We start from the raw sequence: 14,461 nt of genomic DNA, 5'->3' as shown, positions 1-14,461 counted from the left end.
ATCTAACAGTGAATTTAGCTGACGTAGCCAATATAGTGAAACAAAAACAACACCTGGTCTTTTTCACCGCAAAGGAGCGCTGGATTCCTGAGGTAATTCTTCTCACCATTTATTCAGAGGGTATGAACGATTGTTTTCCATATCCATTTTCTTGAAATGGAGCTTGACTTGTCAAGAAGTGGTTGATTTTTCTGTACCTCTGCGATTAAGTTCTCAGCAATGTAGTCTGCCATTTTAAATGTGTGAGGCGAGCCCTTTCGAGTGGATTCTGATTGGCTGTCAGTGTTTTATCATTCGACAGCTGGAAAAAAATAGTTATGAAAATGATCCCAACGATATCATTCCTCACATCTTTATCTTTATTTTTGTGGTGTGAACTCTGCTATTTTGGAACTATATCTTTATCGTTATCTTTATAGTTATCATCCTTGGTGTGAACGGAACGCAAGGCAAAAAATATGTCATGTAAAATGGACATTTGTAAGATTAGAGGCTATTTTTATGAAAGAAGAAATGTCAACATGTTCAAAGTTTTTGTGAAAAACCTTTAGCCTACTGCTTTCATGTTGGTAAATACAGGTAGGATTTTGGATCTGTTTATGCCAATTTAGGCTGTCTTTTAACGTCTTTTATCATTATAAGCAGTCAAAAATGGCCTTTTTTGGCTTTCTTTCCATCTAGTAAATGAATGTAGATGGTAAATGTAATACAGTCATGTATTTTCTGGTGTTAATAGCCACCAGTGCATTGATAATGCTTTCTAATGTGAGAACAGCCACAAGAGAGAGATTTATTCATTGTTTAGAGGGACCATTTAATTTCAGTAACTCCTTTTTCACAAAGAGAGATTATTTAAGAAGATTTAAGATGTCACCCACCTTAAGAAGTGTGTTTGTTCTGTATTTGTTGCAGGTGACGCCCAACATCTCTCAGAGCTCAGGATTGTGTTGATGGGATATAGAGGAGCTGGTAAGAGTTCAGCTGGAAACACCATCCTGGGCAGAGAGGAGTTTGACTTGAAGAAATCTGCTCAGTGTGTGAAGAGACATGGAGAAGTAGCAGACAGACACATCACTGTCGTTGAAGCTCCAGGATGGTGGTGGAATCACTCTGTAAAGTTCAGTCCTGAGTTACTGAAACAGGAGATTTTGCTCAGTGTGTCTCTGTGTCCTCCAGGACCACACGCTGTACTACTGATCATACGTGTGGACATTTTATTTAAAGCGACTGAGAGAAAAGCATTGCAGGAGCATCTGGGTCTTCTCAGTGAGAGAGTCTGGAGTCACACTATAGTGCTGTTCATTGGTGGAGACTCTCTGTTACACACATCTATAGAGCAGTACATTGAGAGTGAAGGGCCGGATCTCCAGTGGCTGCTGGACAAATGTGGGAACAGGTTTCATGTTCTCAACAATCGCAACAGGAGTGACGACACTCAGATCAAGGAGCTGCTGGAGAAGATTGAGGAGACAGTGGCACAAAACAACGGCTGCCATTTTGAAATAGACAGAAAGATTTTACAAGAGATGGATGGTAGAAATAAAACTGAAGGGCACCTGGACAAATGGAGAGAGGAATTCAGATCACAGACTAGTGAGTGACATCATAAAATATTATGAATATTATCTACATATAGCCTCAGATGTGTTTCCTCGTTGTTCTAGACTATGGGCCTATTTTTTAAAATGTGTGAAAGCACAGAATTGATCTTATAGTTTGTGTACTCTAAAATCCATGCCAACATTAATGTTTATAAAAATGGTCTTTGACGTGGAAAAGTTCTTAGCACCACATCAGGGTCTAAGCTGACATACACACTTTTTTCTTGTGACAGAGAGTCGGAGTACTGCAGGTATTTGGAAATCTAAGCAATTCTTGCCGTTCTTCATTCTCAAGTAAAAGATGTGGACGTTGACTGGTGCTCTTTTACATGTTAATGACATTAATAAGGCAGCATTTACAATGCAGAGATCGGAAACCATTCTGCTGCACACAATTCCTAAATCATTTGCGATTTATAAATTTCACATCTGGAAGAGAGGCACATGCACGGTTTTTGTGTCATGTACGCACATCAGAGAAATTATCGTAAGATCAAATGTAGGAAGGTTTCTATGCATTTCCAAATGTAGGAAGGTTTAAAATCTGGTTACATAGCAACTTCAAAGTTTACAAGGCCTGTATTCTCAGCACTCTCCTGTACGGTAGCAAAACTTGGTGCACTGAATCGCCATGCCAATCGTCGTCCTCGACGTTAAGAGCCTGAATTAATGAATGATAAATCTGCAGCATCTGAACCGTTCTCTGTGGAGATTCAGGTTCAGGATGTTGGCTATTCCCACCATCGTGAGTCAAATCAGGTCCGAGGACACATACTTCCACATACCCATCCTTCCTTCTCACAGGAAGTTCCTGAGGTTTGCTTTTGGGGGCGAAGTTTACCAATATCAGGTTTACCAAATGCTTGGATGCAGATCTGGCCCTTCTGAGGCTCCAGGGCTTCCATGTATTGAACTATATATGGTTGATACTGGTTGATACTGGCTGATACTAGTGATAGTGACACTATATGACTGGCTGATACTGGCCCAGTCTCAGGAAATGCCGGTTCAGTTCTTGGCCATATAAAGTACTTGAGGTTGAGACTCAACACAAAAAAGAGCATGTTAACACCTGCCCAGAGAACCACCTTATAACCACCTGTCCGCTGTGGTTCTCCCCATACCCCAGACAAGCTGGATGCCATGGTACAGGCCAAGGCTCTGCTCTCGGGAGTTCAAGTCATCCTCATTTATATAGCGCTTTTAACAATGTAGATTGTTTCAAGTTCAAGAGAGGGTCCGTCGGGACAGGGTTAGTCTACTCTTGGTAGCCCCGTTCTGGACGGCCCGAATATGGTTCTCGGACATCATATCACTCCTGGCAGGTCCTCCGTGGGAAATTCCCCTCAGGAAGGACCTTCTTTCCCAGAGCTGTGGAAACTGTGTGTCTGGCCCCTAAGGGGGCTCTGTATCTAGAGGCTGGCATGTCAGCCGGAGTGATCAAGACCATACTCTAGAGCTCCATCCACAAGGAGACTGTACGGCCTAAAGTGGAATGTTTTCACCGTTTGGTGTAGAGAGCGTGGTTAGGACCCAGTTAACTGCCCGCTGTCTCCAAGATCGCTTCTCTGCTGGTCTTACCCCGTCCGCTATTAAGGTGTAGCCTATATGGCAGCTATAGCAGCTTTCCATGCCCATTAGGTGAAGTTTAAAATAAAATAAACGTGAAAATGTATTATTTGTGTCCTAATAAGTATAAAAAATATATAATTCTGATTTCTCCCAATGGTCTTTCCTTTTTAGGTTTAAAAAAGTCTGAACTTTTATCTATTGTTTATCTATTGATGGGGCTACATTAATTCCATCTCATCAACCCTCTACGCACACATTGGCAATAGAATCGCCATTGACTAGTAAATATTATAACTAGAAGGAAGAGATGATCGGTTCACGAGCAGCTTTAACTGAGCCTCGAGTCTACAGCGATCTGTCAGACACATTAAAGAGTCACAAAACGGTATTTATTGTTTAAATGTCTCTAAAAAATGACTACATTTGAAAGGTGAGACTTTTGGCGCTTTTCCATTACCAGTACCAGCTCAACTCAACTCGACTCGACTCGGCTCGGCTCGCTTTTCGCTCCAATTTCTATTGCAGATAGTACCTCCACAATAGTAACTGGTCGTCATAGCGACGCCGCAGGAAACTGCCGTGACTTAATCTTCTATGCGAGATACATCCGCTGCCACACACACAGGACAATGGAGGAAATCGAGTGTATGCTGTTTTTGGATGTTTTTGTTTTTGCTGTTTTTTATTCAGGATACTCCGTCTGGCGCGTGCAATGATGACGCAGTGAATAGCGCCATTTGTTTCATATCAAAAGTACTTGTCTGTCAGCGCGCAGTCTCCTCTCTGATCCGCAATGTATTTTTCACTGCGTGAGAACTTAGTGTGGTGTGAGAGTGGTGTTGCTTGTCAGACATAGCAACAGTAACTAAAGTGGGCGGGTCTTTGCGAATGGTCATTGACAGTATGGACGGGGATTCGCCAGTCCCAATTCAAAACAAATTTCATCACAATCCATCATTGTTCGTTTCAAACATGTGAGAGCATCAAAATGATCCATGGGTGAAATTGATTGGATTTAATTCATTTTTTTGTCAGTTCCTATAATAATTTGAACATTTTGGCATTATTGTTTAGCTATTTACCTATGTTTTCAAATTTCCTTTGTTTTTTTGTTGTTGTCTCGATCGGACTAACGGCTTTGAAGATAAACACAATTTTTTAAAGCTCTAAATGACACTTACAAAAACCATAAGGCGAAACATGGCATGTTTGGTATTGTTGGACTCGGCAAGGATTCAGGAGTCTTAGGAGGTCACTCCTGTGAAAAAACACTGGCTTGAAACTTCTAAGGCTCCTTCAAGGCATTGTGCCAATGACGTACACTGAGTTTTTTTAGATACACCAATGTTCTCATAGACTATCATGGCACCCTGGACAAAGAGACTGCATGCCAATTTTCAGTAGACTAACAGTTGGGTGCGCTTATAGCTATTTTCATGATTTTTTTCACTGTTATAGCGCCACCCAGTGGCCAATTGTCACGATTTTTTTCATGTCAACTCAGATTGAGCTTATGAACATTTGTCCCAAGTTTAACGAAAATATCTCTTTCCGCTCACAAGTTATAACCATTTTATAGTGCCACCAAGTGGCCAATTGTCATGATTTTTTTTCACGTGACCTCAGAATGAGCTCATGAACATGTGTCCCAAGTTTTGCGAAAATATCTCTTTCTGTTCACAAGTTATAACCGTTTTATAGTGCCACCAAGTGGCCAATTGTTGCAATTTTTTTCAAGTGATCTCAGATTGAGCTCAGGAAGATGTATCCCAAGTTAAGCAAAAAAATCTCTTTCCGTTCACAATTTATAACCGTTTTAGAAAAAGTGGACCTGGTGCCATCATATATTTTGGTTCCCCTTATCGACCATTAATTGAAATTTAAATTTTTTTGGATGATTATTGATTGTCAGACTCCAGAGAATATTCTTGCAGTGGTTTGGTTCCGATCGGGCCAAAAACCTAGGAGAAGTTCGCAAAAATAGGTTTTTTAAAAAAATGCAATTTACTCGAAATTGGCGCCTGAAGGGCGAGCAAATCGGAAATAGCCATTTTGTCCGACTCCAGCCACGGATTCCAACGATATAAGACACTTGATCCTGGTACAAGCGGTCTAAGAGTTATGAGCAATTTTGAACTTTTGGTTGCTGTAGCGCCACCTATGGGCCATTCGGGGTCATACTCTGATAGGTTGTCCCCAAATGGAGGCCTACCATCTGGCCAGGTTTCAAGTCTCTAGGCCTTACGGTTTGTCCTGCACGATGCGTTTTGCAAATCCTTACAATTACAAGAGGGTTTCAGCATTTCATGCTTGAACCCCTAATAAGAATGAAGGCTTTTTGCCAGTTATAGCGCCACCTATGGTCCGATCTCCATGAAACTCTGCATTCTTCCTCACCATGTTCTGACACATATGCTCATCAATTTTTGTGAAGTTCTGAGTTTTCCTTTGGGATTTATAGGCTTTTGAGTGTATTTTGCCACGCCCCTTTTCTAAATGACCCTGTTACAGCCACCCAAATGCCAAAGTTCAACTTTTTTTGATAATTATTGATCTAGAGAGTCCAGAGAATTGTCCTAGACTGGTTTGGTTCCGATCGGGCGAAAAACCAGGGACTAGTTCGCAAAAGTAGGTTTTGGACAAAATTCGACATAGCAGAAAATTTTCCCTGCCTAAATCAAAATCGGAGATAGCCATTTTGTCCAGAATGAATGGAGGTCTGTGGCGCTATACCCATCAAAATCCACTTTTCTCAGGATATAATTTTTTAGAGTCCCTTATTTGCTTTAAAAAGTCTTTTAAAATGTCAATGACGTCATACACATCGTACGACCAGAGATACTGCTTTACGGCAATCCTTCAGTCACTTTGGTGCTTTCAGCTCTGCACTTTCTTTTCTCTCGAGGCATCGACAACACAGCTGACACAGGTAAACACACAACACAGCTGACACAGGTAAACACACAACACAGCTGACACAGGGCAACACACAACACAGCTGACACAGGCAAACACACGACACAGCTGACACAGGGAAACACACAACACAGCCGACACAGGTAAACACACAACACAGCCGACACAGGCAAACACACAACACAGCCGACACAGGCAAACACACAACACAGCTGACACAGGCAAACACACAACACAGCTGACACAGGTAAACACACAACACAGCCGACACAGGGAAACACACGACACAGCCGACACAGGTAAACACACAACACAGCTGACACAGGCAAACACACAACACAGCTGACACAGGCAAACACACAACACAGCTGACACAGGTAAACACACAACACAGCCGACACAGGGAAACACACGACACAGCCGACACAGGTAAACACACAACACAGCTGACACAGGCAAACACACAACACAGCTGACACAGGCAAACACACGACACAGCCGACACAGGTAAACACACAACACAGCCGACACAGGTAAACACACAACACAGCCGACACAGGCAAACACACAACACAGCCGACACAGGCAAACACACAACACAGCCGACACAGGGAAACACACAACACAGCTGACACAGGGAAACACACAACACAGCTGACACAGGGAAACACACAACACAGCTGACACAGGTAAACACACAACACAGCTGACACAGGCAAACACACAACACAGCTGACACAGGTAAACACACAACACAGCTGACACAGGCAAACACACATCACAGCCGACACAGAGAAACACACAACACAGCTGACACAGGCAAACACACAACACAGCTGACACAGGTAAACACACAACACAGCCGACACAGGGAAACACACGACACAGCCGACACAGGTAAACACACAACACAGCTGACACAGGCAAACACACAACACAGCCGACACAGAGAAACACACAACACAGCTGACACAGGGAAACACACAACACAGCCGACACAGGGAAACACACAACACAGCCGACACAGGGAAACACACAACACAGCCGACACAGGGAAACACACAACACAGCCGACACAGGGAAACACACAACACAGCCGACACAGGTAAACACACAACACAGCTGACACAGGCAAACACACAACACAGCTGACACAGGGAAACACACAACACAGCTGACACAGGCAAACACACAACACAGCCGACACAGGGAAACACACAACACAGCCGACACAGGGAAACACACAACACAGCCGACACAGGGAAACACACAACACAGCCGACACAGGCAAACACACAACACAGCCGACACAGGGAAACACACAACACAGCTGACACAGGCAAACACACAACACAGCCGACACAGGGAAACACACAACACAGCCGACACAGGGAAACACACAACACAGCCGACACAGGCAAACACACAACACAGCTGACACAGGGAAACACACAACACAGCTGACACAGGCAAACACACAACACAGCTGACACAGGGAAACACACAACACAGCTGACACAGGCAAACACACAACACAGCTGACACAGGGAAACACACAACACAGCTGACACAGGCAAACACACAACACAGCTGACACAGGGAAACACACAACACAGCTGACACAGGCAAACACACAACACAGCCGACACAGGGAAACACACAACACAGCCGACACAGGGAAACACACAACACAGCTGACACAGGGAAACACACAACACAGCTGACACAGGCAAACACACAACACAGCTGACACAGGGAAACACACAACACAGCTGACACAGGCAAACACACAACACAGCCGACACAGGGAAACACACAACACAGCCGACACAGGGAAACACACAACACAGCCGACACAGGGAAACACACAACACAGCTGACACAGGCAAACACACAACACAGCCGACACAGGGAAACACACAACACAGCTGACACAGGCAAACACACAACACAGCTGACACAGGGAAACACACAACACAGCTGACACAGGGAAACACACAACACAGCTGACACAGGCAAACACACAACACAGCTGACACAGGGAAACACACAACACAGCTGACACAGGCAAACACACAACACAGCTGACACAGGGAAACACACAACACAGCTGACACAGGCAAACACACAACACAGCCGACACAGGGAAACACACAACACAGCCGACACAGGGAAACACACAACACAGCTGACACAGGGAAACACACAACACAGCTGACACAGGCAAACACACAACACAGCTGACACAGGCAAACACACAACACAGCTGACACAGGGAAACACACAACACAGCTGACACAGGCAAACACACAACACAGCTGACACAGGGAAACACACAACACAGCTGACACAGGCAAACACACAACACAGCTGACACAGGGAAACACACAACACAGCTGACACAGGCAAACACACAACACAGCTGACACAGGGAAACACACAACACAGCTGACACAGGCAAACACACAACACAGCTGACACAGGGAAACACACAACACAGCTGACACAGGCAAACACACAACACAGCCGACACAGGGAAACACACAACACAGCCGACACAGGGAAACACACAACACAGCTGACACAGGGAAACACACAACACAGCTGACACAGGCAAACACACAACACAGCTGACACAGGGAAACACACAACACAGCTGACACAGGCAAACACACAACACAGCCGACACAGGGAAACACACAACACAGCCGACACAGGGAAACACACAACACAGCCGACACAGGGAAACACACAACACAGCTGACACAGGCAAACACACAACACAGCCGACACAGGGAAACACACAACACAGCTGACACAGGCAAACACACAACACAGCTGACACAGGGAAACACACAACACAGCTGACACAGGGAAACACACAACACAGCTGACACAGGCAAACACACAACACAGCTGACACAGGGAAACACACAACACAGCTGACACAGGCAAACACACAACACAGCTGACACAGGGAAACACACAACACAGCTGACACAGGCAAACACACAACACAGCCGACACAGGGAAACACACAACACAGCCGACACAGGGAAACACACAACACAGCTGACACAGGGAAACACACAACACAGCTGACACAGGCAAACACACAACACAGCTGACACAGGGAAACACACAACACAGCTGACACAGGCAAACACACAACACAGCCGACACAGGGAAACACACAACACAGCCGACACAGGGAAACACACAACACAGCCGACACAGGGAAACACACAACACAGCTGACACAGGCAAACACACAACACAGCCGACACAGGGAAACACACAACACAGCTGACACAGGCAAACACACAACACAGCTGACACAGGGAAACACACAACACAGCTGACACAGGGAAACACACAACACAGCTGACACAGGCAAACACACAACACAGCTGACACAGGGAAACACACAACACAGCTGACACAGGGAAACACACAACACAGCCGACACAGGGAAACACACAACACAGCTGACACAGGCAAACACACAACACAGCCGACACAGGGAAACACACAACACAGCTGACACAGGCAAACACACAACACAGCTGACACAGGCAAACACACAACACAGCTGACACAGGGAAACACACAACACAGCTGACACAGGCAAACACACAACACAGCTGACACAGGGAAACACACAACACAGCTGACACAGGCAAACACACAACACAGCCGACACAGGGAAACACACAACACAGCCGACACAGGGAAACACACAACACAGCTGACACAGGGAAACACACAACACAGCTGACACAGGCAAACACACAACACAGCTGACACAGGGAAACACACAACACAGCTGACACAGGCAAACACACAACACAGCCGACACAGGGAAACACACAACACAGCCGACACAGGGAAACACACAACACAGCCGACACAGGGAAACACACAACACAGCTGACACAGGCAAACACACAACACAGCCGACACAGGGAAACACACAACACAGCTGACACAGGCAAACACACAACACAGCCGACACAGGGAAACACACAACACAGCTGACACAGGCAAACACACGACACAGCTGACACAGGGAAACACACAACACAGCCGACACAGGGAAACACACAACACAGCCGACACAGGGAAACACACAACACAGCCGACACAGGGAAACACACAACACAGCCGACACAGGGAAACACACAACACAGCCGACACAGGTAAACACACAACACAGCTGACACAGGCAAACACACAACACAGCTGACACAGGGAAACACACAACACAGCTGACACAGGCAAACACACAACACAGCTGACACAGGGAAACACAGGTAAACACACAACACAGCTGACACAGGGAAACACACAACACAGCTGACACAGGCAAACACACAACACAGCTGACACAGGGAAACACAGGTAAACACAGCTGACACAGGGAAACACACAACACAGCCGACACAGGTAAACACACAACACAGCTGACACAGGGAAACACAGCTGACACAGGGAAACACACAACACAGCTGACACAGGGAAACACACAACACAGCTGACACAGGGAAACACACAACACAGCTGACACAGGCAAACACACGCGCTAGAAGAGTTTTTGTTTTGTTGTTTTAAAAGACCATCAAGCGGTATCTCTGGTCGTAATCAGTCCTTCACTGACCAATCAGCGTTCATTAGCAGAATGCTAGCGTGTTATGGGCAACAACAACTCAACCTGTAAGAAATCAAAAGGACATAAGTACTCGTTCATTCAACTTTCGACCTATAACCCATGTTGAACTTGCAAAACCTACAATCAAATCTGAGATTTCTCAACGGCAATCGGGTGAAAGAGACAAATTTAGCCGTCTAGCTCCATAGACTCCCATTCATTGTGCACTCATGGGCGATCGCCCCCAGTGGAGCTCTGGTGGAACTACAACCACAATTCGGTACAATACGACTTAATAGGGAGTGGCCAGGCTCTCCGTAGACGGGCTCTGGGGTTGCTCATACTATTATTTGTCACTTACATTTCAATCTCATATAAGTGCTATTACCAAGACTGCATTTTACCTTCCTGATACTGACCAGGTTCAATGAGTATGGGGTCTCTGCAGAACAAGTGGACGTTTCTAAATTTGTGGGTGTTTTCAAACTGGTGGGTGTTTATAAATCATGCATTGAAAATGATGCCCTTCACCCAACTCCACCCCTAAACCCTACCCACACTGTGACGTGGGCAAATCAGGGAACACGGTTGAAAACGCCCCTCTGTTTATGGCCTCACCCACTGATCTGGTAACTCCTATTACTGTCCTGCAGAGACCTATACTTGGGTTCAACCCTGTTTAGCTTCATTAGGAAACCAGGCAAAAGCTGCAGGGTCAAACAACATTGAACATTTTAATCATATACCTAATGTTCTGTTTCTGTGTGAACCAAGTGAATCCTCCTTCCCTGGCCCATTTAGAGTTAACAAAAAGTTGACCATCTGAATTAATTACATAAACTGATGAATATATTCCTTCAATGCCATGTCAGTTGCTTTGGATAAAAGTGTCTGTCAAAGACATTAATGTTGTAAATGTTCTTCTGATCTGCTCTCTGCTTTCATTATTATAGTGAGTGGAGATGATGGATCTGATTCATGGTCTGTGGGAAGTTCTGCTTATGGTTCATTCAGATCACGATCAGGAGCAGACACAATTTTCAGTTCATCACATTCCAGAGATTCATCTCACACAAGTTACGAGTCAGGGGCCATAAAACGATATAACAGCATTGAATTGCCACCACCAAACAGTGAGTGTCTTGTTTTATTTGGCACTTTCAGTACATTTTGGTCTCCCTGTGACCTTCTTTACAGCATTAGAGCTCATGGTTTCCATGAATACCATCTGTTTTGTTGTGAAAATATAATATTTAATCTACATTGTCGTAAATTTGTCACCACATATTTTCGCCCATAATAAAATTTGGACCCTTTCTAGCCTAAATCTCCTTCCATTTTCTCAATTTTTTTATTATTGAATTTATGAAAATAAATGCAAACCTGATATGAAATAAAATAAAAAAGCACATATAATATTTAGTTTGATCTTCTTAGGTTGATGATCAACATTTTTTAAGCACCTGTTTATACTGATCATTTCTTCTTCTCTATACATCTATATGGTCAACTTTAAATGATTGCATTAAATAGCAATCAGGCTTGTAATAAAGATATTTCATAGATAAAACAGGGAAAAAACATGTAAAATACCATCAGATTAATAAAATATTTGCATAATGTTTTAATGATTACCAATAGACTGTGTTATTTTTAGGAACATATTGAAAGTTTTAAATCTCAGAATTTTGTTATATAAGAGTTTCAAACCTTTTACTGATTTAAATGTTTTTCCCCCAGTGAGTGGAGATCAGCGGTCGGACACATTGTCTGTGGGAAGTTCTGCTTACAGTTCATTCAGATCACGACCAGGAGCAGACAGCGCTTCAGTTTGTAGCTCATCACGCTCAGAAGTCTCATTTCACAGCTCAGGATTCGGGTCTTTGCGATCCATCCCGGAGTCTGAGGAACATTCAGGAACCAGACGAGCACTTGGTGTGACCATGATCTCAAAACTTTTCCCAAGAAGATCAAAGAAGCATGATAATCATGAAGACACTAAGAAAACTTGAATTATATCAAATTAATGAAAGAGAAATTGTGTCTTTATAATGTTGACATTTATCATTTTGACGACACAATGTTTAACAATATTATTACTAAAACTATAAGATATAGCAGTTGTCTCATTAAATTAGTGGCGAGCATAAATCATATTGATATGTAATTAACTTTGAGTGTTTTTTGATTATTTTATCAAACTTTTTTTTTTTTTTACTTCATAAAATCCTCATTTTTAATCTCAGATTTATTTGCTAAGGGGTAATTAAATGTAACAAATCATGTAAAAAGTATCATCTTTACAATGTCTGTCAAAATATAAAGTACAACACATGTTGAATGATTTTCACTAACCCGGTAAAGTTTTTCAATTGGACTGGCGTTTTTTCTCTTTAGCCTGCAGTGTAAAGTATTTCACCTGGTTCTGTGATCATTCCAATTCAATTTCAGCGAGTGAAGAACAAATTCATTATGTATTATGTAAGTTATCGTCTCTGACAGACAGCATTTCTTCCTCTTCTCGGAAAATGTAGTCGAAACATCTGGTAGTGTGTATTTTCCTGGTAATGCATGTACTCCCTGGACGGCTGTTTTTAGTTCTAATATTCCAGCCAATGGCGAGTTTAAGTTTTTGACGGATGTGATAACGTGTGTGAGGGGTGAACTATGTTTGATCTTTGGGTAATTAAAAAATGTGCTGGAGATGTTAGTGCTGGGCAGTATACCAGTTCATACCTAATAAAACCAGTGTTTATTTTTGTTATATGAATTTATAATATATCCCAATATTGGTGTATGTCACTTACAACAACATTCGGAATGCGGCGTGACACTGTTTGAGAGGGTCCGTTTTCAGTGTTGCACTGTTGTGAGGCACAGCTGTATGTGTTACTTAGCATGACAATAAAGATGGATAGGTTAAACTATAATTGATAGCTGTCAAATTATATTACAGTTTTTCCCATACATCGGTTCACAATATCATCACTGCCCGCCACAAATTGATTTTCCAAAAGGCACCTCTTTGTAAACAGCCTTTCAAACCTGTATTAATACTAGTGGAATTTTTCTACAATATTCACTCAGTAAGACAGTAAAATAGGGCATTCAAAGTTAATCTACTGCAGTATTTCCTCTCTCAATCAGCAGAAAATGCGGTTAACACCCAGTCATGCTTTTAAAAAAAAAAAAAAAAAAAAAAAAAAAAGTCATACCGTGAAACCGGTAGAATTAAAAAAAAAAAAAATCTATGAGCAAAAATCTTCCAGCACTAGATGTTAATAAATTACAAGAGACTGACATGTTTTTTTGTTTTCACCAGGAACGGAGTGTTTTTTTCATCAGACAGATGTAAAGTTATTTAAAATCAACATTTCATTGTTATGCATTGTGAAGGATACGTTCAATTCATAATTTCGCTGTGTTGGAAACTCCGAATCGAAGATTCGGAAAAGTGCAAGAAAAAGGACCAGAAAAGGCAAAACTGCACCTTAAGCCCATAAACGCATGAAATCAACATATGAACTGACCAGCAATGACACGCCACACACTCGAGTAATTTTCAATTTTTATTTTCTTTATTTAGATTTACATAATCCACTTGACTTCCCTGTTTGCATGTGAGAAATGTGATGTTTGTGCCCTGTACAGTCCAGTCCCTCTCGTGTACTCTGAGGGAAGGAAGCGAGTGCAGGAGGGAAGGAACGAGACGGGAATGAGAGAG

General features: G+C 43.1%; 1 protein-coding gene across 2 annotated transcripts in view; it reads left to right on the top strand.

Annotated features, from left to right (window-relative positions):
• Positions 1-13,917, top strand: part of LOC307161945 (GTPase IMAP family member 8-like) — a 51,553-nt gene extending 37,636 nt beyond the window's left edge. For both annotated transcript variants that reach the window (XM_079876914.1, XM_079876913.1), the window contains exons 4-6: positions 913-1,593; positions 11,691-11,870; positions 12,478-13,917. In XM_079876914.1, the coding sequence (XP_079733040.1) occupies positions 913-1,593; positions 11,691-11,870; positions 12,478-12,749 (1,133 nt within the window). In that variant the 3' untranslated portion in view covers positions 12,750-13,917. The remainder of the gene's footprint in view (positions 1-912; positions 1,594-11,690; positions 11,871-12,477) is intronic.
• The last annotated feature ends 544 nt before the right edge of the window (positions 13,918-14,461 follow it).

The sequence above is a fragment of the Squalius cephalus genome (genome assembly GCF_949319135.1).
Source record: "Squalius cephalus genome assembly, chromosome: 7".
In the NCBI taxonomy this organism is placed as follows: domain Eukaryota; kingdom Metazoa; phylum Chordata; class Actinopteri; order Cypriniformes; family Leuciscidae; genus Squalius; species Squalius cephalus.
Note: the sequence above shows the minus strand (reverse complement) of the source record. Positions and strands in the feature narration are given on the sequence as shown.